This window comes from Chanodichthys erythropterus, chromosome 8 (genome assembly GCF_024489055.1).
Source record: "Chanodichthys erythropterus isolate Z2021 chromosome 8, ASM2448905v1, whole genome shotgun sequence".
NCBI classification, from domain to species: Eukaryota; Metazoa; Chordata; class Actinopteri; order Cypriniformes; family Xenocyprididae; genus Chanodichthys; species Chanodichthys erythropterus.
Window position 1 is genome coordinate 24,916,312 of NC_090228.1, and position 23,704 is coordinate 24,940,015.

The 23,704-nt window shown below is 36.8% G+C and overlaps 2 protein-coding genes and 1 long non-coding RNA gene across 7 annotated transcripts in view; all 3 read right to left on the reverse strand.

Annotated features, from left to right (window-relative positions):
• celsr1a (cadherin EGF LAG seven-pass G-type receptor 1a) overlaps positions 1-5,494 on the reverse strand; it is a 121,130-nt gene extending 115,636 nt beyond the window's left edge. For all 5 annotated transcript variants that reach the window (XM_067392397.1, XM_067392398.1, XM_067392395.1 and 2 more), the window contains exon 1: positions 1,842-5,494. In XM_067392397.1, coding sequence (XP_067248498.1) covers positions 1,842-5,352 — 3,511 coding nt within the window. In that variant the 5' untranslated portion in view covers positions 5,353-5,494. The remainder of the gene's footprint in view (positions 1-1,841) is intronic.
• Positions 5,495-8,942: 3,448 nt separating this feature from the next.
• LOC137024105 (uncharacterized) lies at positions 8,943-11,636 on the reverse strand. The gene is made up of 3 exons (XR_010895637.1): positions 11,568-11,636; positions 10,371-10,434; positions 8,943-9,051 (listed from the first exon to the last, which is right to left on the reverse strand). It is a non-coding gene; the product is annotated as an uncharacterized lncRNA (long non-coding RNA).
• A 393-nt stretch (positions 11,637-12,029) lies between these two features.
• On the reverse strand, positions 12,030-22,267 carry trmu (tRNA 5-methylaminomethyl-2-thiouridylate methyltransferase). Its single transcript, XM_067391133.1, has 11 exons — positions 22,073-22,267; positions 20,232-20,397; positions 20,034-20,140; positions 19,833-19,955; positions 18,431-18,603; positions 17,835-17,888; positions 16,876-16,942; positions 16,191-16,291; positions 15,663-15,807; positions 14,898-14,980; positions 12,030-12,749 (listed from the first exon to the last, which is right to left on the reverse strand). The coding sequence occupies exons 1-11, from the start codon at positions 22,152-22,154 to the stop codon at positions 12,600-12,602; spliced, it is 1,251 nt and encodes a 416-aa protein (XP_067247234.1). The 5' UTR covers positions 22,155-22,267; the 3' UTR covers positions 12,030-12,599.
• Between the last annotated feature and the right edge of the window lie 1,437 nt (positions 22,268-23,704).

Consider the following 23,704-nt stretch of genomic DNA (forward strand, 5'->3'; position numbering starts at 1 on the left):
AGAGAGCATAGCATGAATGCGGCTCATTACGACCCCAACAATGACCATGAGCATGCACATTCAGATGAGGACCGGCAATCAGACCAACAAAGACACGGCCGTAAAGCCACAGAGTACAGACAAGAGAGCTGTATTCTGTGAGATGTATTTGAATTGCAAGTTGCAAATTAACAGGAAGGCCCATGAGTGGGAGGAAGAGAGAGAGAGAGAGAGAAAAGGAGGACAGAAACAGAGAAGGAAGAGTGTGAGATATGAGAAGCTGATGCCATTTGAAGAGGCTGGCTGTACATGTGAGCATGGTATAATCTTAACACTGCCACAGATATGGTCACAATAAAGCACTGCAACAACACGCTAACGTGCCATGCAGTTCGTTTAAAGTGTCGTTTAAATCAATTTTAAATCCATTCACCGCTAGTCAATTAGTCATATATATTGGTCAGGTTGATTAATCAGCTGATATTTTGTCATTTTTATATTATTGGCATTGGCCCAAAACTGTGATTGTTGGAGGATTAACAACAATCTGACTGGATAAATTATTACAGACAACAACCTGTCAGTGAGTAGAAAACCTTCGTTCATCTTCGGAACACAAATTAAGATATTTTTGATAAAATCCGATGGCTCAGTGAGGCCTGCATTGGCAGCAAGATAATTAATACTAAAAACGTTTTTAAAACAGTTCATTTGACTACAGTGGTTCAACCTTAATGTTATGAAGCGACAAGAATACTTTTTGTGCGGCAAAAAAAACCAAAATGGCAGTTTGATTCACGCTCCGAATCACTGATTCAAAACAAAAGATTCGTAAAGCTTCGAAGCTTCATGAAACAGTGTTTTGAAATCTCCCATCACTAGATATTGTTGAATAAAGTCGTTATTTTTGTTTTTTTAGCACACAAAAAGTATTTCCGTTGCTTCATAACATTGAGGTTGAACCACTGTAGTCACATGAACTGTTTTAAATATATATTTAGTAGCTTTCTGGGCATCTGAAAGTGGTAATTAACTTGCTGTCAATGGAGAATTCATCAAAATTATCTTACTTTGTGTTTCTGAAGATGAATGAAGGTCTCATGGGTGTGGAACGACATGAGGGTGAGTAATTAATGACAGAACTTTCATTTTTGGGTGAACTAACCCTTTAAGAGGCACCTACTTCAACAATAATAATGTGTTGCTCATCTCAAACATTTCAAAACAGAACACTAGCAGGGATCTCGATGTGAACCGAGTCAACCGAGAACTTATTCTCACACAAACGGTTCTTGCCTTCTTCAGCATATCTAACAAACACCTCATAAGCAGAAGAACAGGATTGTGATTCAGCCTGCAGCAAATGCACACCGAAAACATGCAGTCCTTCGGAGCAGCAGCTCCATCATTGACATCAATTGACATAATAAACATTAGTTTGTATCAAATTAGTCCTTTTTTAACCTTGTTTTTTTTTTTGGTAACACTTTACAATAACGTTCCATTAGTTAACTAATTAAACATGAACTGAGATACTTCTACAGCATTTATAAATCTTGGTTAATGTTTTTACTAATACATTATGGAAATCAAATGTTGTAGCTGTTTGTTAACATGAGTTAATGCACTGTGAAGTAACATGATGAACAGCTAGATTTATATTAACTAACATTAACAAAGATTAATAACTGCTGTATTGCTCATTGTTAGTTCATACATTAATTAATGTTAACAAATGAGACCTCATTAGTGTTACCACTTTTTTTACCCTGCTTACCTTTGTTCACTGCAAAATCTCAAATTTGAGGGACATTACAAGCAAACACAGTTAATTCAAAAGATACAAAGGGAAGTTAACTGACCTGTGACAGAAACTTTCATGGTGGCCTCCAGAGGTCTGTTGTTATCCAGATCTTTGCTGAGTTTTAGCTCTCCAGTATCCGGGTTTAGAATCAGCAAATTCAGCTCATTTCCTTCAATGAAACTATACTTGAGTTTATCTGACACATCTGGATCATGGGCTGGTACCTTTCCTATAATCCCAGATGGAAAGCTGTTGGATTTGTTGGTGACGTAGTTATTGAAGATAATCTCAAAATTCTGCAGGACGGGATCGTTGTCATTGACATCAACCAGACGAATGTGGACCGTTGCTCTGCTGACCAGAGGTGCGGATGTGGCCTGTACAACTATGACATACTCCATTTTGGTCTCGTAGTCCAAATCCACAAGCGCTTTTAAGTCTCCGGTGAATATATCCAAGTCAAAGACCTCAGGGATGTTTCCTTCCACAATTTGGTACAATATCTGAGCGTTGGTTCCTTCATCGGGGTCCATGGCGGTGATCCGGGCAACTACTGAATCAACAGGACTGTTTTCTTTGACGTCGATGTACAGTTCGTCCTTCTCAAATACAGGAGCATTGTCATTGATATCCAACACAGATATCTGGATCTCCACTGCTGCTTTGAGAGGAGGAACACCTCTATCTACTGCAAAGGCCTTCAGGTTATAGACTGGAACATTCTCTCTGTCCAGCTTCCGGTGGGTTCTGATAATTCCAGAGTACGGCTCAATTATGAAGTCTCCTTCCCCATCGTCCCCTCCTTGAAAGGTGTAGCTCACACGTCCATTAGATCCTGAGTCCCTGTCTGAAGCAGATATCTGGAGCACGCTGGTCATTAGAGGTGCATCTTCGAACACAGTACCCTGGTATTTGTCCCTCCCAAACTGAGGAGTATTATCATTGGCATCCAGAACAATGATTTCCACATAGGTGGTATCAGACTTCTGGGGGATTCCATTGTCACGGGCGATGATGGCCAGCGTGTAGGACGCTTGATCTTCATAGTCGATCTCCATCTGTGTGGTGATTGCACCTGTGTCTGGATCAATCTTAAACTGCGGTACGTTGTCCTCCATCATGTAGGTAATACGTGCATTCTCACCCGTATCCTCATCTGTTGCACTGATTACCACAACTGTTGATCCAATGGGTCGGTCCTCGCTGAAGGTCTGATGGTAGCTGGCGCTCTGGAACACGGGTCTGTGAGTGTTAGCGTCAGTTACGTTGATGAACACCTGTGCGGTGTCAAAGCGTGTACCGTCAGAGGCAGTGACAGTCAGAACGTACTGCCGTTCCTGTTTGTAATCCAACGGCAATGCCAGGGTGATGAGTCCACCTCCGCTTTGACTGGTTATAGCAAAGCGGTTCCGCGTATTACCGCTGGAGATCTGATAGGTGACCACACTGTTTACATCACGGTCCAGAGCTGTGACAGTTAACACACTGGTTCCTACAACGGCATCTTCATTGATTTTCAGAGAGTATGATTTTTCGGTGAACGTAGGGATGTTGTCGTTCACATCTAGGACGGTGATGCTAATGCTAGCCGACGACGACATTACCGGAACTCCGTTGTCTCTGGCTTCAACTCCAAAGGTGTAATACTCAGTGGTTTCCCTGTCCAGCTCAACACTGACTGTTATCCATCCAGTGCTGTTATTGATAGTGAAGGGGAAACCTGGAGCGGTGTCTGTGAGGCGGTAATCCAAACGGGCATTTTCGCCAGAGTCAGAATCGATGGCCTGAATGTGAATCACAGAATATCCAATGGGCACGTTCTCTAAAACGGTGGCTTGGAAAGGAGTGCTTACAAACATGGGAGCATTGTCGTTCACATCCACAACTTGGACGACAACGATTCCTGTGCCATTAATAAGAGGAGGCCTGCCTCCATCCTGTGCCTTGATGCGTAAATTATACTCTCTGATCACTTCGTAGTCCAGAGGGTTTATGACATCGATGGCTCCGTTAGGGGTGTGAATGAAGAACTGACCTTTGACGTTGCCGCTGATTATACTGTAATGAACCTTAGCGTTATTGCCCTCGTCTCGGTCTGTGGCTTCTACCTGGGCCACTTTAGTGTTAACTGCCACGTTTTCTGGCACTTGGACTATATATCTTTTCTCACTAAACTGAGGGTAATTGTCATTTTCATCTTCAACCGTGATGTACACTGTCGCAGTAGCACTGCGAGGACCAGGGTCCTTTCCTTGGTCATTTGCCTCGACTATCAGTTGATACTGGGCCATGGTTTCTCTGTCTGGACGCACCCGAATCTTGACCAGTCCATTGCGAGAATCGATTTCAAACCCAGAATTGACACCTTCACCGTTTACAATCTTATATATCATGTTTGCATTGGATGGTGCATCTCCATCTGTCGCCCTGACTGTAATCACCTCAAAACCAACCTCCACATTTTCTCTCATCCTAACCCTATATTCATTCTGCTCAAAAACGGGTCCGTGGTCGTTGGTGTCGCTAACTGTAACGGTTAGGTATGACGTGGCTGCGCGTCGCGGCGTGCCATTATCAGTAGCTGTGACTTTTAAAAGGTGTGAGTCTTTAACTTCTCTATCTAAGGGCTGGACGGTCTCAATGCTGCCGGTTTGGGGGTCTATCCGAAAGAAGCCGTTAGAACGGCTGTCGAATAATGCCTCCATGCCATACTCGATCCTTCCCGCCTCTCCAGGGTCGCTGTCAGTCGCTTTGAGGGTAATGACGCGCGTACCCGCAGGCTCGTTCTCGGGCACTGAAACCTGGTAGTTCGGTAACTGAAACTGAGGCGCTGAATTCGCCGCTCGCTTTACTCTCGGTTTCCATTGATTTGATACGTCTTGCATAGAGTGTAATAATGAAGTTTGGACTGAGGCGAATCGTAATGTAAGGCACATAGAGAAGGGGTCACCGTTTGAATCACGAAACAAACAGCGAATAGTGTCTTTGAAGCGTGTCTCCAAACAGTACGCGTCCTTCACAAGTAACGTCCCGTTACGCACAAACACATTCAGGTGGTCTGAGGTGCAAGAAGAAGCAGAGTCTCTTGTGAAGACAGGTAAATAGTCCTTAAAACTAAGAAGTACATCACCTGGAGAAAAGCAGGAAGTTAGTCCCAAGTTATAGCTGCAATCCACGTTAATGTCAGGCTTACTCACTCTCTTCCTTTTATATTTGAACACGCAATTGCGTCCGTGTACGAACACATTAAAATGTGCGTTAACTAGTCCTTCAGTTGTTAATGATTTCATTTTAAAATAAAGAGGCAGCGCGCTCTTTGGGGCGCGCGCACAGTCCACCTCTCCATTTAAACGCACTACTCCATCTCTCCAATCCACTTTAATAAAGTTCCCAATGTACTTGGAAGTTAAAGTCCTGTCTATTTTATAAGTCCAACCAGGTCCGAGTGACAAATTGGCAAGAACAGCTCCAGAATGTAAAGTCTCCGAGAGGTGCAAGTCAAAACATCCCATGAGAGGAGTGCAGAGGAGAAGGTGAACCCATAATAACCAACACATTACTAAATCCATGGTGTAAAACTCCACAAAACATGCAGAAAAACACGTCAGCTCTCCTTCTGCCGGCACGTCGACCTTCTTTTATCCTTCATTGTAGCTTTTTAACAGCAGAAAACACAGTTTATCAGGGTGGTATCCATGGAGCCAAGTGACAGTATCCACGTTAAGTTTTAAATGAGGACAAAATGGCTCCGTGCGTGCGCGTCTCTCCCCCCCCGCACACACACACACACACACACAGTCATTAACATAAACCTGCACCTCCTCTCAGGACTAAAGAACTCTCATGGAAATTCAACCATTGTTATTCACCGCTGCATATTCCTTGGTTCTTTTGGGGACTTTAAAGTGAGCGACGCGGCGCGTCAAACAAGAACTCTCCCATTATAATAAACGAAGTTGCGCGATTAAACAGTTTCACGCGACTGCCCGCACGTAGAGTGAATGCTTCCATGATAAATAAACGCTAAAATGTCATTTATAATGGATATTTTGTGTATTTAATGTGTTGTGTTGAGTCGCTCGCTCGCAGGTGATATACACAGATAAAGTTTTCTGATTTCTGTCTATTAAAGTGACGTGAATCCACACCACGTGTTTAAATCACTCAGTTGACAAGCGGCTGTAAAGAAATAAAGAGTTATCAATGCTGGATTCTCTATCTGTTATTCGGCTACAGTAAAACTAAACTGTGCATGAATACATTATTGTTTATTCTCTATTCAAACTATTAAAAAAATACTACGGCAGCCAGTATTTTCGACAGAATGTCGTAGTATTGTCACCAAAAAAAAATATATATATATATAAAAATTTAAAAAAAGATTAAAAAAACGAGATCGTTTGTTTTTTAACATTAAAATAGCGTTTGGCGGATAATAAAATCATTACAACGATGTGTTTAACTTTAAAATAAAAAAAGATATATATTAAGATATAAAAGACAGATGTATAAAGATATATACTGCCCTCCAAAATTTTGGAAACACCCCTGGCAAAATGTGGTTTTAGACGATATCATCATAAATCCTTATCATTTATTTTTTGGGTGCAAATATATTAAAGTAATTTGACATTATCATTGAAGACCAGCAATAATCATTTTCATTCTGATTACATAATAATGGCAATATATATATATATATGTCAAAGTCAGATATGCCCCTTTGCCAGCTGTGATGCCTTGTTACTGGTTTAAACTTGGCCCAGGTTTGTAAAAGATTTTGGGTAAGCACACCTTAATACCAATTAAGTTTAGAATACAATGAACCAAGTAGAACCCAGTTTAGGTCAGATAGCTGCTAATGGTGGATATTTTATAAGTTTTTTTCTATGTATAAACTGTTTATGTAGTCAAATATGTTTTCGTAGTTTGTGTTGTCCCTTATCAGTGCAAAATTATCATAAATTAAAAAGGTTTCATGCCAATATTGTCCAAAACTACACTTTTCTAGGGTGTTTCCAAACTTTTGGAGGGCAGTATACACACACACACACACACACACATGCACACACACACATATATATATATATATATATATATATATATATATATATATATATATATATATATATATATATATATATATATATATATATATATACTATATGACCCAGTTAAAAAAGGAAAGATAATAAAATGATGTTTGTCATTCAAAACTTAATTTTCTCACACATAGGCTACTGCAACACAAATAGGATATAATGCAAATGTTCTTTGACCGATATTAGAGTGATTTTGAATGTAATTTCTTAGCCTTATACTTGTGCTTTTGTAGGCCTATTTATAGTTATACATACTATGAATATGGTAATTTTCTTTCATCTTATTAAATGTAGAGTGAATTCAGCTAAAATGGGCCACGTTTTGGTAAATGACTTATAATACCATCAAATAAGCTATGCATAAGATCTAATGATATTTTTACAAATTAGCATGAGTCTCTTATATATATATATATGAAGACTCCAGATGCAAAAGCCTCTAAGTGCCATCTGAAATTTTCTTCTAAAATGAGCATTTTTATCAAGCTTATATGTTTATGTTCAGTTATTTCACTTTAATGGCAATGAAAATTACCTCTTAATTGCCATTAAAGTGAAATTACTCAACCTAAACATACATAAATATATTTAAAATGTGAAAGTTGTTTTAAAATTATGAGAGTTAGAGTATCAGCAGGTCCCTTTTCGACCCATGTCACAACAGGTAAAATGAGCCAATATAAAAGAAATGAGATCAACACAGGTAATTTTGGCTGAAATCATTGTATTTTTAATAGTAAATTGACACTATTGTCTTTAGTGTGCCATAGCAACAACACTATACATTTATTTCATTAAACAGAAAGTTGAACGAATATTTCATAAAGAAATGCAATTAAAAATGAACTGATCATGTTGTACCGGTGTGTGTTTCTGTGCATTGGTGTCTTTTGTGTGCATGTATGTGTGTACGCTTGTCAAATAGCTCTCAAATGTTTTGTTAAAGATTAGAACATTTCCTGTAGCTATAGGTCTTAACATTGTACTTGTACTAACATCTTCCTTTCTTTCCCTTTCTTTTCTCTTTTTATCTGTTTCTTTTCTTTGCTTGTACTCCTGCCATACTCTCTGCAATGCAATTAAAAAAAAAAAAAGCCTGTTAAGATTTTATATGGATAAATCTATTCATATAAACCTATTTGCACCCTCAATTTCTGTGTAAAAGTGTGTGTGTGTGTGTGTGTGTGCAGCCCATTTTAGCTTAACCAGCCATTTTTTAACTAAAATGAACTTTTTTAAATTAAACTTTTTTATTTGAAAGAGCACGCCAAAATTATTCATAAACCTTTGCTTTGTTGGTAAGTGTACTTAGAAATGCTTTAGTACCCTTATTAGTGATGAATGAAATTTACTAAGTCAGGCTCACTTTCCTTACAATTTCTCTTACAAGCTTCATTTAACACTCTGCCCGGCCCACCTTAAAAAACTCAGACCAGTCAAAACTATTGTTACATGTCAACAAGTGTTGAAGCAACAATGCAAGATCAGTTATTGTGATTGGCTGTAAAAATTTAAAGAGATATGACGCTACAACCTTATTTGGCCCATTTTAGCTGACTTCATCCTACACACTAAAAACTCTTGGGACAAAAATAACCCATTATGGGTTATTTTTGACCCAAATCCTGGGTTAAAAAGGGACCAACTCATTTCTGGGTTATTTCAACCCAGAAAAATGGGTTATTCTTTTTGACCCAAATTCTGGGTTAAATACCCGACCCAAATTTTGGATTAAAATAACCCAAAATTGTAGTTAATATAACCCAACGTCTGGGTCAAAAGAACAACCCCAATATCTGGGTTAAAATAACCCAGAAATGAGTAGGTCCCTTTTTAACCAAAGGTCAAAGGTCAAAAATAACCTAACTTGGGTTTCTATGCCAGTATGCCTTATTTCAGAAAATAAAACTTCAGGCACTTACACACTTCAAGCACTTTTACATTTTTATTGCATTAAATTAAATTAAACTCTACATAAACTCTACACACTTGGACCTATTTATCTTAGGTCACACTGTAATAACATTAGAAAAAAATTGAAAAATAAACAATTCATTCTCTCTCAAACATTTGACAACATTCAATAACTGGATTGAACTTGAGGGACAAGAGTTTTGATAGTGTCCTCATCTAAGAGAAGAAATGCCTCCTCATCTCTGTCTTCACCTAAAGGACAGAAAACAAGACAACATGAGTATTGTTAATAAGTCGAGACAATTGTGAACCACTCACCGGACACTCTTTGATTATCAAGCTAACAAATAATCACTTTTTGTAAAAAAAAAAAAACAACAACAACAAAAAAAAAACATCGCCCAATTTGCTAAGTTAACTAATGTGGTTCTTTTGCAGCATTGCCCATTTTGTGTGAATGACAGTCTATACTGTCCATCTTTTCTTTCATTAACAAGTGTAATAATGCAAAGGTGAATATCTGGCCCAATATTATGCATAACAGCTTAAAGACAAGGCACAAGTATCTTTTAACTATAAGGGTTATTATAGAGATGCATTCCCCACTGTCGAAGAAGTTGTGACTGTCAGAAAATATTTAGGTATAGAGAGATGATATGAGGGCAGTTAAAGGGATAGTTCACCCAAAAATGAAAATGTGATGTTTATCTGCTTACACCCAGAGCATCCAAGATGTAGGTGACTTTGTTTCTTCAGTCGAACACAAATGATGATTTTTAACTCCAACCGTTGCCGTCTGTCAGTCTTATGATGCGAATGAATGGTAACACAATTTATAAGAATCAAAAAATATGCTTAGACAAGTCCAAATTAAACCCTGCGGATCGTGACGATACATTGATGTCCTAACCGTGCGTTCACACCGCCGCCGGCGAGAGCGTCAACAGTCGCCTTGCATTAACCAATCGGAAGCCTCTCAAGCGAGGACATCTACATTCCGATTGGTTGCCGCCGAACCGCGTCATAGCTCATTACCATAAAGTTAACCTGATTTCAACTCTCCTCGCCGCTCTCATCGTCCAAAACGCGCCGCGCCGCTCTCGCCGGAGCTCGCCGCCGGGCTCTCATTGAAAATGAATGACTTCCTGTCACTTTGACGCTCTCGCCGCCGGCGGTGTGAACACACAGTTAAGACACAAAACGATCAGTTTGTGCAAGAAACCGAAAATTATTTATATCATTTTTTACCTTCTAAAACACCACTATGTCCAACTGACATAGTGGTTTCTCGGACAAACCAATCGTTTCGTGTCTTAGGACATCAATGTGTCGTCACGTGCCGCATGGTTCAGTTTGGATTTGTCTAAGTATATTTTTTGACTCTTATAAATTGTGTTACCATTCACTCGCATTATAAGACTGACAGACGGCAACGGTTGGAGTTAAAAATCATCATTTGTGTTCTACTGAAGAAACAAAGTCACCTACATCTTGGATGCCTTGGGGTAAACAGATAAACATCAAATTTTCATTTTTGGGTGAACTATCCCTTAAAAGAGTAAAACGCTCACCTCTAAAATTCTCTATCAGCTCAGACATCCGCCATCAGCGACAAAGCTGTCCATTTAAAATGACCTGGAGAAAACAATAAAGGTTAGCAACAATTTGAAGACTTGACACGCTTCTTTAACTCTCACTACTTAAGCCCGTAGAGCACGGTATAATATGATAAGCACAGCGCAGCTGGTTATTCTGTAGCCTCGTCGCTCTAGCCACGGCTAAAGGGGGTCGCACACCGGAAGAGAAGTGTATTTATAATTCAAACACATTATTCTCTATGAGTGTACACACACCGGCGGCGCCCAGCAACAATTCAGGACCTTGTTCAAAACCCTGCAGCGCCACAGCGTGCTATGTACATAGATTTATATTAAATTTACACTTATTTGTTTCAAATCGTCGTTAATGTATATAACTGACTTCACCATGTGCTGCAATATAAAGTTAGTTTTACATTAATTTACAGAAATCAGCTGCATGAATACAAATTGCTGATGTTATTGGATTTTCAGGTGATATTCTCAATTCATTCAGTAAACGGACGCTCTGAGGTAACTTAAAGTTTTCAGACTGCAGACTCAGCAACGGTTGTATTTAATTATACAGTACAATCATAACATACTGACATTATCTTAATTCCACAATGTCCTAAAACAACAATATTGCTGGCCATAAACTGAGAAAGTACACGATACCTCGAGTTGTCCTAGACGCGGCGCGGCGCTTCTCGTCCGGGGTGCAACCCCTTAACGCGGCATGAAGTCGCCACTAGCTGCACGTACCTATCGTATTACCAGTATTATAACAAAGATAAGTACAGCACAGTTGTCATTTTCTTCTAAACACATTAAATAGGTCACACGTTTCTCAACGATGTGTAAAAAGCATTTCAACCATTTTGACACCTAATTTCATGAACTTATCGTTATTTTTAATCATTCAAATTTGGCTGGGTGGTTAATAACACTTTCTTATTTAGTCTGACAAACTCAAAACACATAACGTTATTTATTTTGACTTTACACGGACTTTAAACTAGTTAGATGTTGTCGCGATATCCGCAGGCGGCTAACGTTAACGTTACATGCTCACCACAGAATTACCACGGTAAGCCATGGTCATTTTTTCAACAAATGGTGCTAAACTAGCAACGGGGACATGGACACAGAAAAGTTTACGTTACATTGACACTGAAAATACTTGCTTACCTTGAATACGCGACGAAGTTGCACCGAAGAAGCCCAGGCCAAAACGGATCGAGTGCGTTCAAGTTCAAGTGACGGTTGTTTCAAACGACTGCTGTGAGAAAATTCCAGAACAACAGCGGGGGGCGGGGGGGAGGGGCGTTAACCCAGAACATGGGTTACTCTTTGAAAAATAACCCAGAAACCTAAACAACCCAGGAATTGGTTTAAAATATTAGCCCTATAACCCAGAAAATGGTTACTCTCTGAAAAAATAACCCATAATTTTAACCCAACACAAATAACCCAGAAAATGGGTTAAAGAAATAACCCAGGAGTTTTTAGAGTGTAGTGTTTACTAAATGTGAAAACATGCACTGACTCCCTATAAAGGATATAGAAAAGTGTATTACTGGTAAAAAATATAATCACACTCTGCTTCAAAAATAATTTTTCTTAAAATATTTATTTACAACAAATGCTAATTACAATATATACACACATACAATTCAACCAAACTGAAAGAGGAGACATTAAATAAACCCAGAAGAGGAATCATGACCAAAACCGCAAAGACCGATGTTGCAATTATCTGATGACGTATAGTATAAATACGTTCATTTACATTTAATTTAGTTAAATGTGTTCAGCAAAATTGTCTTTAATAAAAACTGAGGAAGATTACGTTTGTCCATCAACACCAGCTATATAAGTGATGCACTCACGCCCTCTATTGGCAGAGAAAAGAACTCCAACTCAAAGTCAACCCGTGGCTTAATATTTTGCATAGTTCAGGATGTGGTGCACAATAAAAGGCACAAAAAACATTTACATTTATAAAATCTTAAAAAGAAAAAGAAAAAATGTAATTCAATAATCAATACATACAAATAAATTACAATTCCCAAGTTAATTACAATTGAAATAAAAATACATACAATTCAAAACACTATCAAAGTTTCTATACTTTCTCCCGGCCTAAATGTCTGTAAATACTGAGAGCATCTTTCCACAGCACAAGCCTGCTGAGATCTTGTTATTGTGCTTGTTTGTGTCTCAGCTGAGAGGTTCTGGATGTTGTTGGTTTGTGTCTTTAGGGTGGCAGTTCATGCAGTTTTGACCTTTCTGAAGAGTGAATTTTGTGGGTCCCAGACGAATGATCTTCCCACTGCCCAAACACTCATCTCCCTTATAGAGCACAGCAAACTGCAAAGCAAAGACAATGGAAAATAATCAGCACCCAAATTCCCAAAATACCCTGTAGACTAAGGTCTGCAAAGTTTTAAAGATCAAAGTGCATAACAAATATGGTTATTGTCTGCTAAAAGAAAGAATTGATTCTGAACTATCAAAACGAGATGTCAGCAATTCAATCTCACTTCCTGTTACGTACCTACATAATAATAATGTGACTAATTTGCATAATGTCAGCCTTCATTGGCGGCCCACGAATAATGTCTACTTTGACCCTCAAACACTGTAGTTGTAGCTGAGGCCTGAAAGAGTTTGGAGTGTTGTTGACATGTCAAGAAGACGCTGTTTTTTACGCCACTTTGCATGCATTTCAAAAAGATTGAGAAAAACCAACATCATCATTATTGTTCATGTCATTGTTTATGAAACTGAAGAGCTGAAATTCAGATGTGGTAATGGCCGTTTTGTTTCCGACACCTGCTGTAAGCTGTAAACCAATCACGACAGACTGGACTGTCTGACCAATCAGAGCAGAGCAGCTCTCAGAAAGGATGGGTTCTTTGACTGAATCTTTGAACAAACCGTTTTCAGACTCTTTGAGAAATGAGGTGATGTGAAATGTATATTATGAGAAAATTTGTGGGGTTTTTTTTTTTTTAGCTTGGGTGCATGTATTGTAATGTTTGTTGTAAGAAACATCCAAAACAAAATCAGGAACCTTTAAAGGATTAGTTCACTTTCAAAATAAAAAATTCTGATCATTTACTCACCCCCATGTCATCCAAGATGTTCATGTCTTTCTTTCTTCAGTCGCAAAGAAATTAAGGTTTTTGATGAAAACATTCCAGGATTATTCTCCTTATAGTGGACTTCAGTGGCCTCAAAACGGTTGAAGGTCAAAATTACAGCTTGTGCAGATTCAAAGCATTCTACGCAAAATTGTATACATTTTAACCATAAATGTTCATCTTGAACTATCTTTCTTCTTCTTCTTCTCTATTTGAATTACAGCAGTGTAGACACTGCTAAGTGTATTACTGCCCTCCTCAGGTCAAAGTTTGAACTAAAATTGTCATATACAATATGTTAGTGCAAGTATATAACAATTAGTTCAAACTTTGACCTGAGGAGGGCAGTAATACACTTAGCAGTGTCTACACTGCTGGAATTCAAATAGAGAAGAAGAAGAAGAAAGATAGTTCAAGATGAGCATTTATGGTTAAAATGTATAAAATTTTATTAAAAAATGAGTAATGGTTTCTCTAGATAAGACCCTTATTCCTTATCTGGGATCGTGTAGAATGCTTTAGAAACTGTAATTTTGACATTCAACCGTTTGGAGGCCATTGAAGTCCACTATAGGGAGAAAAATCCTTTGAGAAAAATCAAAAACCTTAATTTCTTTTCGACTGAAGAAAGAAAGACATGAACATCTTGGATGACATGGGGGTGAGTAAATGATCAGAATTTTTTTATTTTAAAAGTGAACTAATCCTTTAAAGGTGCTCTATGTAAGAATGACAGCTAGTGGTTGAAATGGGTACTGCAGTCCAAATTCAAAATATTGTTTGCCCCGCCCCCTCCTCCTCAGACTTGATGCTTTTGCGGGTTGCCAGTTTGAGGACACGCAACAGGAGCGAGTTCAATTGACATTGGAGGCGAGGAGACTTCCACACTGTAAGATAATTAGTTGATTTATTGATTTATGATGAGTTGATATTGCGTTTTAATATGCTCCCATTCATAGAGATTTTTAGATGGATACTGAGGCTTTTTAGGTCGGGTAGAATGATTCATTTTGTTCGCTGGCTTTCATGGCTGCAATTCACTGCATGTGTTTTCCGCCAACTGGCAACCCGGGGTGGCGAAATACTATTGGGTAAATTTGCAACGTCGCGGTCTTGCACAGACCAAAACAAAAACAGAAATTCTGACACGGAACGCAAATTCCAAAGTGAAATAACTGGCTGTAGCAATGGTTTTCAGAGAAACAAGTATGTGAACTGAGCATGTTTAATAAATATCTGCAAGCATATTATGGTATTTTAATGCTTTAGTACAGTCAAAAACGTACAAAGAGCACCTTTAACATATCATAACAGGAGCACTTTAAAGTGCTCAATATTCAAGATACATATTAGATAGATATTTCTGGATTACCTGCCCAGGTGTCATTGCTCTTAATGGCTCTTTTACCATTACCCACACTGAGCCATCGAGATTCAAGGTTACAGTACATGGAGCTGAAAGAAACAAGATTTTTGTATAAAAAGATTTTTGTATGTGAAAAAAAAAAAACTTCTAATTTTAAATGTTGCTTTGGCCCCTAAATGAAACACAATAATATGTAAGTGGAAGTACCAAAATTACTAAACTAAAACTGAATAAAAACAAAAATGTAAATTAAAGTAAATAAAAAAATAAAGCTAAATAGAAATATAAAAAACAAACATTTTAATGACCAAAGAACATAACAAAATCACTAAAACAAACTAAATTTAAAATGAAATATAAAAATAAAATAAATGATACATAAAAATAAAAGTAATAAAAGCTAAATATTAATGAACACTATAGAATATAAATTATACTAAAATAACACTGCTGTAGACCATGAGTGGGGAACGTTGATCCTGGAGGGCCATGGTCCTGCAGAATTTAGCTCCAACCCTAATTAAATACACCTGAAGGTAATCAAGGTCTTCAGGATTACTAAAGTAACAGGCAGGTGAGTGTTTTTTTCAGGGTTGGAGCTAAACTCTGCAGGACAATGGTCCTCCAGGATCAACGTTCCCCAGCCCTGCTGTAGACAAAACAGAGACAAATATTGGCTACTGGTTGTAAAATGTGGTGGCACTATTTCAACTGACCCGATTTCTAACAATTCCAGCTAAAAAAAAAAGAAAAGAAAGGAAGACGACTCACTCAAAGGCATGCGGTTGTTGAAACGGAAGTGACATTCCATCATCTGAGTGCGGACAAGTTCAACAGGCGGCTCTTCTGTGATCCAGTGGAAGCGGTCTGTCTGTAATGTGTCTCGTAACAGTGCTGGGTGGTTAGTGGTTGGACCCTGCAAGAGTTCCATATTTTACAAGGCAATCGACCTGAAAAGTCTTATGTGGCTATTTTTAGCAAAATAAATGTAAAAAACTATGGCAGCGTCCCAAAAGGGAACCCTAAACCCTCACGGTCTTCTCCTGAGTCGGCACTTTCATGAAATAATGCTGGGTAAAGTCCTCTGCGTAGCTCGCGAACTTGCGGGCTCAGCAGAAGTGCACATCGAGAGGGCGCATAGCTCGCTCTCGCGAGCACCCTTCTGAAACCTAAAATGATGAATGGGACACCCTACGGTCTTGTGCACGCAGCGGCCAAGTATGTCCACAAGACCGAAAGTGAACATGAAGTGCACCATTTGGGACGCAGCCTATGAAGTGTCCAAATTGTGCAACTCACCACAAATACATCACCGGTAGTGATATCTTTATCAACTACAAACCAAGGGTCTTCTTGTCCTCCTATTCTTGCCCTCTGACCTAGTGTTAATGTGAACCAGCCTGTGAAATATAGCATTGTGTGTATCAGTCATGCAGTATCACAGACAAAATGTAGGAAAACATCAACAAACTAGATGACTAGGGTTTGATGATGAACTTTGATGTTGGCTTGGCAAAGCCTTTTCTGAACGTTTGAAATAACTTTAAAAACTTGAAGATTTTAATTCATTAAAGTGCTATTACAATGTTTTAGCACATTGCTAACATTTTATCAAGTTGCTAGCACATTAGCACATTGCTAACATGTTTTAGCAAAATTTATCAAGTTGCTAGAATGCTTCTAGCATGTTGCTAACACAATTTTTTCAAGTTGCAAGCATGTTTCTAGCATGATTTAACACAATAAAAGTATATGGAATTTGGGAATGCTCGGAAGTCCCATATGGGAATTCCCTAAGTCGGATTATTTAGAAAAGATATAGCAACCTGAGTCAGAATAGTCTGATGGTCTTACCCATCTTTGGTGTAGCTTTAAAGCTCAGAGGATATATTGTTTAAAAGTGTGTCTCACAAAAAGAAGATGAATAACGTTAAATAGTAGATCAGTATTTTGGCTTTGTCAAGCCAACATAATTAATATCCACCTTTATGCTGCCCCATGATCTTCCCATCTTCAATGGAGACAAAATTTCCTGGTATGGGTTCCAAGTACTGTAATAAATTTGACATAGGGAAAAAGTACAATGTTAGGTGAGTGTAGTATATACACTGAACAAAATTATAAACCCAACACTTTTGTTTTTGCCCCCATTTTTCATGAGCTGAACTCATAGATCTAAGACTTTTTCTATGTACGCCTATTTCTCTCAAATACTGTTCACAGATCTGTCTAAATCGGTGTTAGTGAGCACTTCTCCTTTGCCGAGATAATCCATCCACCTCACTCTAAAAGAGCTGTTTAATTTCAATTTATTTTATATGAGGTTTGCCTTTTTTTTCAACCCTGTTACCAAAATGTAGTATATGTTTGAATACAGTTTAAATGTCAGATATTTGTGCAATGAACATAAATGCTCAACAAAAATAATAAAAAAAGATTTAAACAAAATAGGTAACAGGGTTAGAATAGGTCAGAATAAACAAATTAAGCTGTAGGTGAAGGCTGGAGAATTTAGGACCAAATTTGTTATTGATGAATTAATATTTCCTATATATTAAAGAACAATATGTGTTATTTAGCATTTTCTTTTATCATTCTTACAATAACTTTGGTAACAGAGCTGAGCTTTTGATAAAAATTGTTGAGTTGACTTGGATGGGGGGAAATTTTATTTTATTTTCTGTTCAACTATTACTTCAATAACTATTGTGTTTTTTTATTTATGCCCATTTGTTAGAATATAAGTTTTGTTTGCATTTTAAAAAAGTGTAATTACAATAGACTTGCTGTTAAAATTTCTAATAAAAATATTTAAACAAAAATTGAGTTGAACTGTTGTAGTTTTACTACAGAGAAGATGCGATTTGTGTTTTTATTGCTTTAAATAAAAAATAAAAACATTCCTTAGAGAGTTGTAAGCTGCATCAAAAGAACTGAACACACCTCAAGGATAAAGTCCTCAAAATCTCTTTCTCCAATGAAACAGATTCCCATGCTCTTCCAGGGGAAATAAAGCAGATTCAATTAATTGCAGTTACATTATATGTAGCCATTTAGCAGACATTTTGGTCCCACTTTATATTAAGTGGTCTTAACTACTATGCACTTACATTTCAATTCATCATTTGATACAATGCACTTATTGTGTACATACATGTCTTTACATTGTACTTATATTTTAAAAACACCTGCATGTAATTACATCTGTAATTCATTTCTGTAATTACATTCATAATTACACTGTTGACCCATCCCTTACACCTTACCCACACCCTTAAACCTACCCATACCACCACAGCTTTCCCTAACCTTACTCGTACCCCACCTCAATAGCAATATGTACCTAATAAGTACATTGTACTAATTTTTGATGTAAGTACATAGTAGTTAAGGCCACTTAATATAAAGTGAGACTGACATTTTTGTATCAATCAATCATTAATACAGTGGATTATATTACATTTAATATACTGAACACTACTGAATGTCAAACCTCTTGTGACTCTTATATAGAAGAGTCATTTTATTTATAAAAGTACCTCTTTTTTCTTCAGAACATGTTGGAAGCCGGCCTCAGCAGCTATCTTCTTCACAAAGTCTTTGGTTAGCCCAGCTAAGGGGAATAATGTGCGCCGCAAAGCATCTTGGGGAATTTGACTGAGGAAGAACGTCTGGTCCTTCAAGCGGTCAGCTCCCTGATAGAGCCGCACGGCTAATAAGATTTAGAAGGAGATTAAAGATCAGTTCTGAAACAAATCACATATACAACTGACATCAACAGTTTTTTTAAATCAAAAAAAAAAAAAAATATCTAAATATTTCACTCCAAAAATCAAAAGAAAATAATATATATTGCATAAAGAAAAGCCTTTATTTGTTTCATTGTGACATTTTTTCCCCATTACTGTAATGAAAATGCATATAATAAAATTTGTATATCATTTTAAAGGGTTAGTTCACCCAAAAATTCTGTCATTTATTACTCACCCTCATGTCGTTTCACACCCGTAAGACCTTCGTTAATCTTCGGAACGCAAATTAAGATATTTTTGTTGAAATCCGATGGCTCCGTGAGGCCTTCATAGCCAGCAATGACATTTCCTCTGTCAAGATCCATTAATGCACTAAAACATATTTAAATCAGTTCATGTGAGTACAGTGGTTCAATATTAATATTATAAAGCGACGAGAATATTTTTGGTGCGCCAAAAAAAATAAAAAAAATAACGACTTATATAGTGATGGCCGATTTCAAAACACTGCTTCATGAAGCTTCGGAGCGTTATGAATCTTTTGTGTCGAATCAGCTGTTCGGAGCGCCAAAGTCACGTGATTTCAGCAGTTTGGCGGTTTGACACGCGATCTGAATCATGATTAGTTTCGAATCATGATGATCATGCTTAATAAAGAAGTGTTTTGAAATCGGCCATCACTATATAAGTCGCACCGAAAATATTCTCGTCGCTTTTGAACCACTGTACTCACATGAACTGATTTAAATATGTTTTTAGTACATTAATGGATCTCGAGAGAGGAAATGTCATTGCTGGCTATGGAGGCCTCACGGAGCCATCGGATTTCAACTAAAATTATCTTAATTTGTGTTCCAAAGATGAACGAAGGTCTTACGGGTGTGGAACGACATGAGGGTGAGTAATAAATGACATTATTTTCATTTTTGGGTGAACTAACCCTTTAAGTATACATTATGGTAGCATGTTATTTTTAATTGTAGGATTATATTTATATAAATATATATCTTTATAAATAATAGAAATTAAATTAAAATATATATTTTTAAATTTAATAGGAAAAAAATACAACTTGTGTCTGGACAGGATGATTTCTATTACTAATTTAAACATTTTGATTCGATACTTAAAAAAAAAAAATGTTTTCTTTCCCTGTGCTCTACATCACATGGACAGATGTTACACTTACGCTTTCTAATTTCAAAGCGGTCTCTGAAGAGAGTTCTGGGAGCAGGAACATGCTTCTGTTGAAAAACATCCTCATCCTCCTGGGATGTCCGGGCATAGTGTCCCGTTGCCATGGCATCAGCACCTGTTGTCAAATAAGATTGTTTTAACAGAAAAATCTCCATGGACAACTCCGAAACTTCAGCAATTCTTCTTAACTTACCTAAAGTATTAACTGTATACTGATAGAAGTGCTTAAACTTGATGTGTTTGTTACACATTATGTCTGGATTTGGTGTTCTGCCCTTCTCATATTCCCTGAGAAGATTACTGAAAACATAAAGAATAAAAATGAGAGAATATGAACAAACTTTGCACAACATTTTGAATTTAATCAACTTAAAATGGCTGCAATATTTACCTAAATACTTCATGCCAGTATTCTTTAATGTAAGAGACCTGGTGGAAAGGCATATCCAGCATCTTACACACTTTATAAGCATCTTCACAGTCTCTCTCTGATGAACAGACGCCTCTCTCATCATGAGAGTCCCAGTTCTTCATGAACACACCGGTCACATGATAGCCTGATGGCAGACAAACAGAGATCAGATAACATGATGATAGACTGGAAAGCCAGAAAGTGTCTTTTTTGTCTGTCTAATAAACACTGTATGAATTGTTTTAGCATTTTAAACAAACTACGGTGGCTGAGAGAGCTCACCATGCTGCAACTGAGGAAAACTCATGCAAAAACTCAGTAAATTAAGAAAACATCTTCATCAGTTTGACAAACAAATGTGCTGCATATACTCACAACGCCAGGTTTGTCCATTGTTGTGAGTATTAGTAATGCGTTTCTGTATTTGAGTGTGTTGTGAGTATTTGCAGCACATTTGTGAGTGATACCGATGAAGATGTTTTCTTCTTTTTTCTATTTGCATGTGTTTTCCTCTGTTGCAGAGCATTGAGCTTTTTATGTCTATGTAAAATAAATGCAGCTTGCTTTAATATTTTCTAATTCAATGACAGTCAAATAATAGTTAACTTTACATTCAGAACCCACTACCGGTCAAAAGTTTGGACACAGTGAGATTTTTAATGTTTTTAAAAGAAGTTTCGTCTGCTCACCAAGGCTGCATTTATTTAATTAAAAATACAGTAAAAACAGTAATATTGTGAAATATTATTACAATTTAAAATAACTGTTTTCTATTTGAATATATTTTATAAAGTATTTTATTCCTGTGATTAAAGCTGAATTTTCAGCATCGTTACTCCAGTCTTTAGTGTCACATGATCCTTCAGAAATCATTGTAATAAGCTGATTTGATGCTCAAGAAACATTTATTGTGTACAATTGTACAAAATATTTGTGTAAAATATTTTTTTCAGGATTATTTGATGAATAGAAAGTTCAAAAGAACAGTGTTTATCTGAAATCTAATCTTTTGTAACATTATAAATGTTTTTACTGCCACTTTTGATTGATTTAATGCATCCTTGCTGAATAAAAGTATTAATTTCTTTCATTTCTTTTCAAAAAAATAAAAATAAAAATTCTGACTGACCCCAAACTTTTGAACGGTAGTGTATAATGCTACAGAAGCTTTGTATTTCAGATAAATGCTGTTCTTTTGAACTTTCTATTCATCAAGGAATCCTGAAAAAAAAAAAAGTACACAACTGTTTTCAACATTGAAAATAATCATAAATGTTTCTTGAGCAGCAGATCAGCATATTAGAATGATTTCTGAAGGATCATGTGACACTGAAGACTGGAGTAACGATGCTGAAAATTCAGCTTTGATAAAAGGAATAAATTACTTTATAAAATATATTCAAACAGAAAACAGTTATTTTAATTTGTAATAATATTTCACAATATTAGCGTTTTTTCTGTATTTTTAATTAAATAAATGTAGCCCTGGTGAGCAGACGAAACTTCTTTTAAAAACATTAAAAATATTAGTTTCCAAACTTTTGACTGGTAGTGTATATAAGTGTTTACTTTATTACTAAACCGAATACTTTATTATTATTGCTACAATACAATCTAATTTACAATCCAGTACAGAATATAAAAGCACAACATTATAGCACATATCCATACAAGTTAAAACGGGGTGACTGCAAACATTTCATTATAGTAACTTACGAAATGTGTTGATGCTCATACTGTGCTCTGTGAACTGGATTGTAAAGTTAATTTAATAAAAATGAGTAAAATTGTAATTACATTTTAGTACACTGAAAACTTACCCATTCTTTTGAGTAACAATGCACTGACAGAACTGTCAACCCCTCCAGACATAGCACACACAACATGTCTAATTACACCCATAACACCTATTATTAATATGTGCTCAAATACATTTAATTATACAAGTAAAGAAAATTTTATAGACATTTCACGCCTGTGAAATGAAGGTCGCCATAGTTAAAGTTCTTTTCAAAATCTTGACCGATCGGAAACAAAGAAAAACACGAACGAAATTATAGTTCCGGGCTTTTGAACACTTTAAACCGTGACACTGCAAGAAGCGTGTTGCGTTTAAAGTCCACAGAAATATAATAAGTAGAATGGCCAAATAGAATGACTTTGTTGCCCGAAAGTTTCTTTTAAATTAAATTTCAATTTAAATTAAAGGGATAGTTCACCCAAAAATGAAAATTATGTCATCATTTACTAACCCTAAGGTTGTTCCAAACCTGTATACATTTCTTTGTTCTGTTGAACACAAAGGAATATATTTTGAAGAATGTGGGAAACTGAACAGTTCTGAGGCACCATTGACTTCCATAGTATTTTTTTTTTTTTTTCCCTACTATGGAAGTCAATGGTACGAGCCTCGGACATGACATGCAGAAAAAAAATAGCAGAATAAATTGTGCGCACAATTTACTAATTTGTTGATTTACTAAAACATGCACACGATTTATTTGGTTAAAGAACAAAATAGTAAATTGTTTTGTTTAAATTATTTTGTTAAAGAACGAAATAGTAAATCGTGTGCACGAATAAGTAAATCGACGGAACGAAATAGTAAATCGTGTGCACGTTTTAGTTAATCAAGGGAACGAAATAGTAAATTGTGCGCACAATTTAGTAAATTGAGGGAACGAAATAGTAAATCATGTGCACGAATAAGTAAATCGAGGGGAAAAAAATAGTAAATTGTGCGCATGATTTAGTAAATTGAGGGAACAAAATAGTAAACCGTGTGCACGAATAAGTAAATCAAGGGAACGAAATAGTAAATCGTGTGCACGTTTTAGTTAATCAAGGAAACGAAATAGTAAATTGTGCGCACGATTTAGTAAATCGAGGGAACTAAATAGTAAATCATGCACACGATTTAGTAAATAGAGGGAACGAAATAGTAAATCATGCACATGAATAAGTAAATAGAGGGAACGAATTAGTAAATCGTGCGCACGAATAAGTAAATCGAGGGAACAAAATAGTAAATCGTGCGCACGAATAAGTAAATAGATGGAACGAATTAGTAAATCGTGCGCACGAATAAGTAAATCGAGGGAACAAAATAGTAAATCGTGCGCACGAATAAGTAAATCGAGGGAACGAAATAGTAAATCGAAGGAACGAAATAGTAAATCGTGAGCCCGAATAACTAAATCGAGGGAACGAAATAGTAAATCGTGAGCCCGAATAAGTAAATCGAGGGAACGAAATAAATTGTGCGCACGATTACATTTACAAAAAAGCGGCCTGGTTACAAACTTCCTTCAAAATATCTTCCTTTGTGTACAGCAGAGCAAAGAAATTTGTACAGGTTTGGAACAACTTGAGGGTGAGTAAATGATGACAGAATTTTCATTTTTGGGTGAACTATCCCTTTAATGAGATATTCCGACTTGATGTAATCGGTA

Coding starts and splice junctions, on each gene's coding strand:
- trmu (XM_067391133.1), bottom strand. CDS start 22,154: ATGGGTGTAATTAGACATGTTGTGTGTGCTATGTCTGGAGGGGTTGAC. Junction 20,398..22,072: donor ATTGTTACTCAAAAGAATGG/GTAAGTTTTCAG, acceptor GTCTGCCATCAG/GCTATCATGTGACCGGTGTG. Junction 14,981..15,662: donor CAACAACCGCATGCCTTTGA/GTGAGTCGTCTT, acceptor TGTTTCTTTCAG/CTCCATGTACTGTAACCTTG.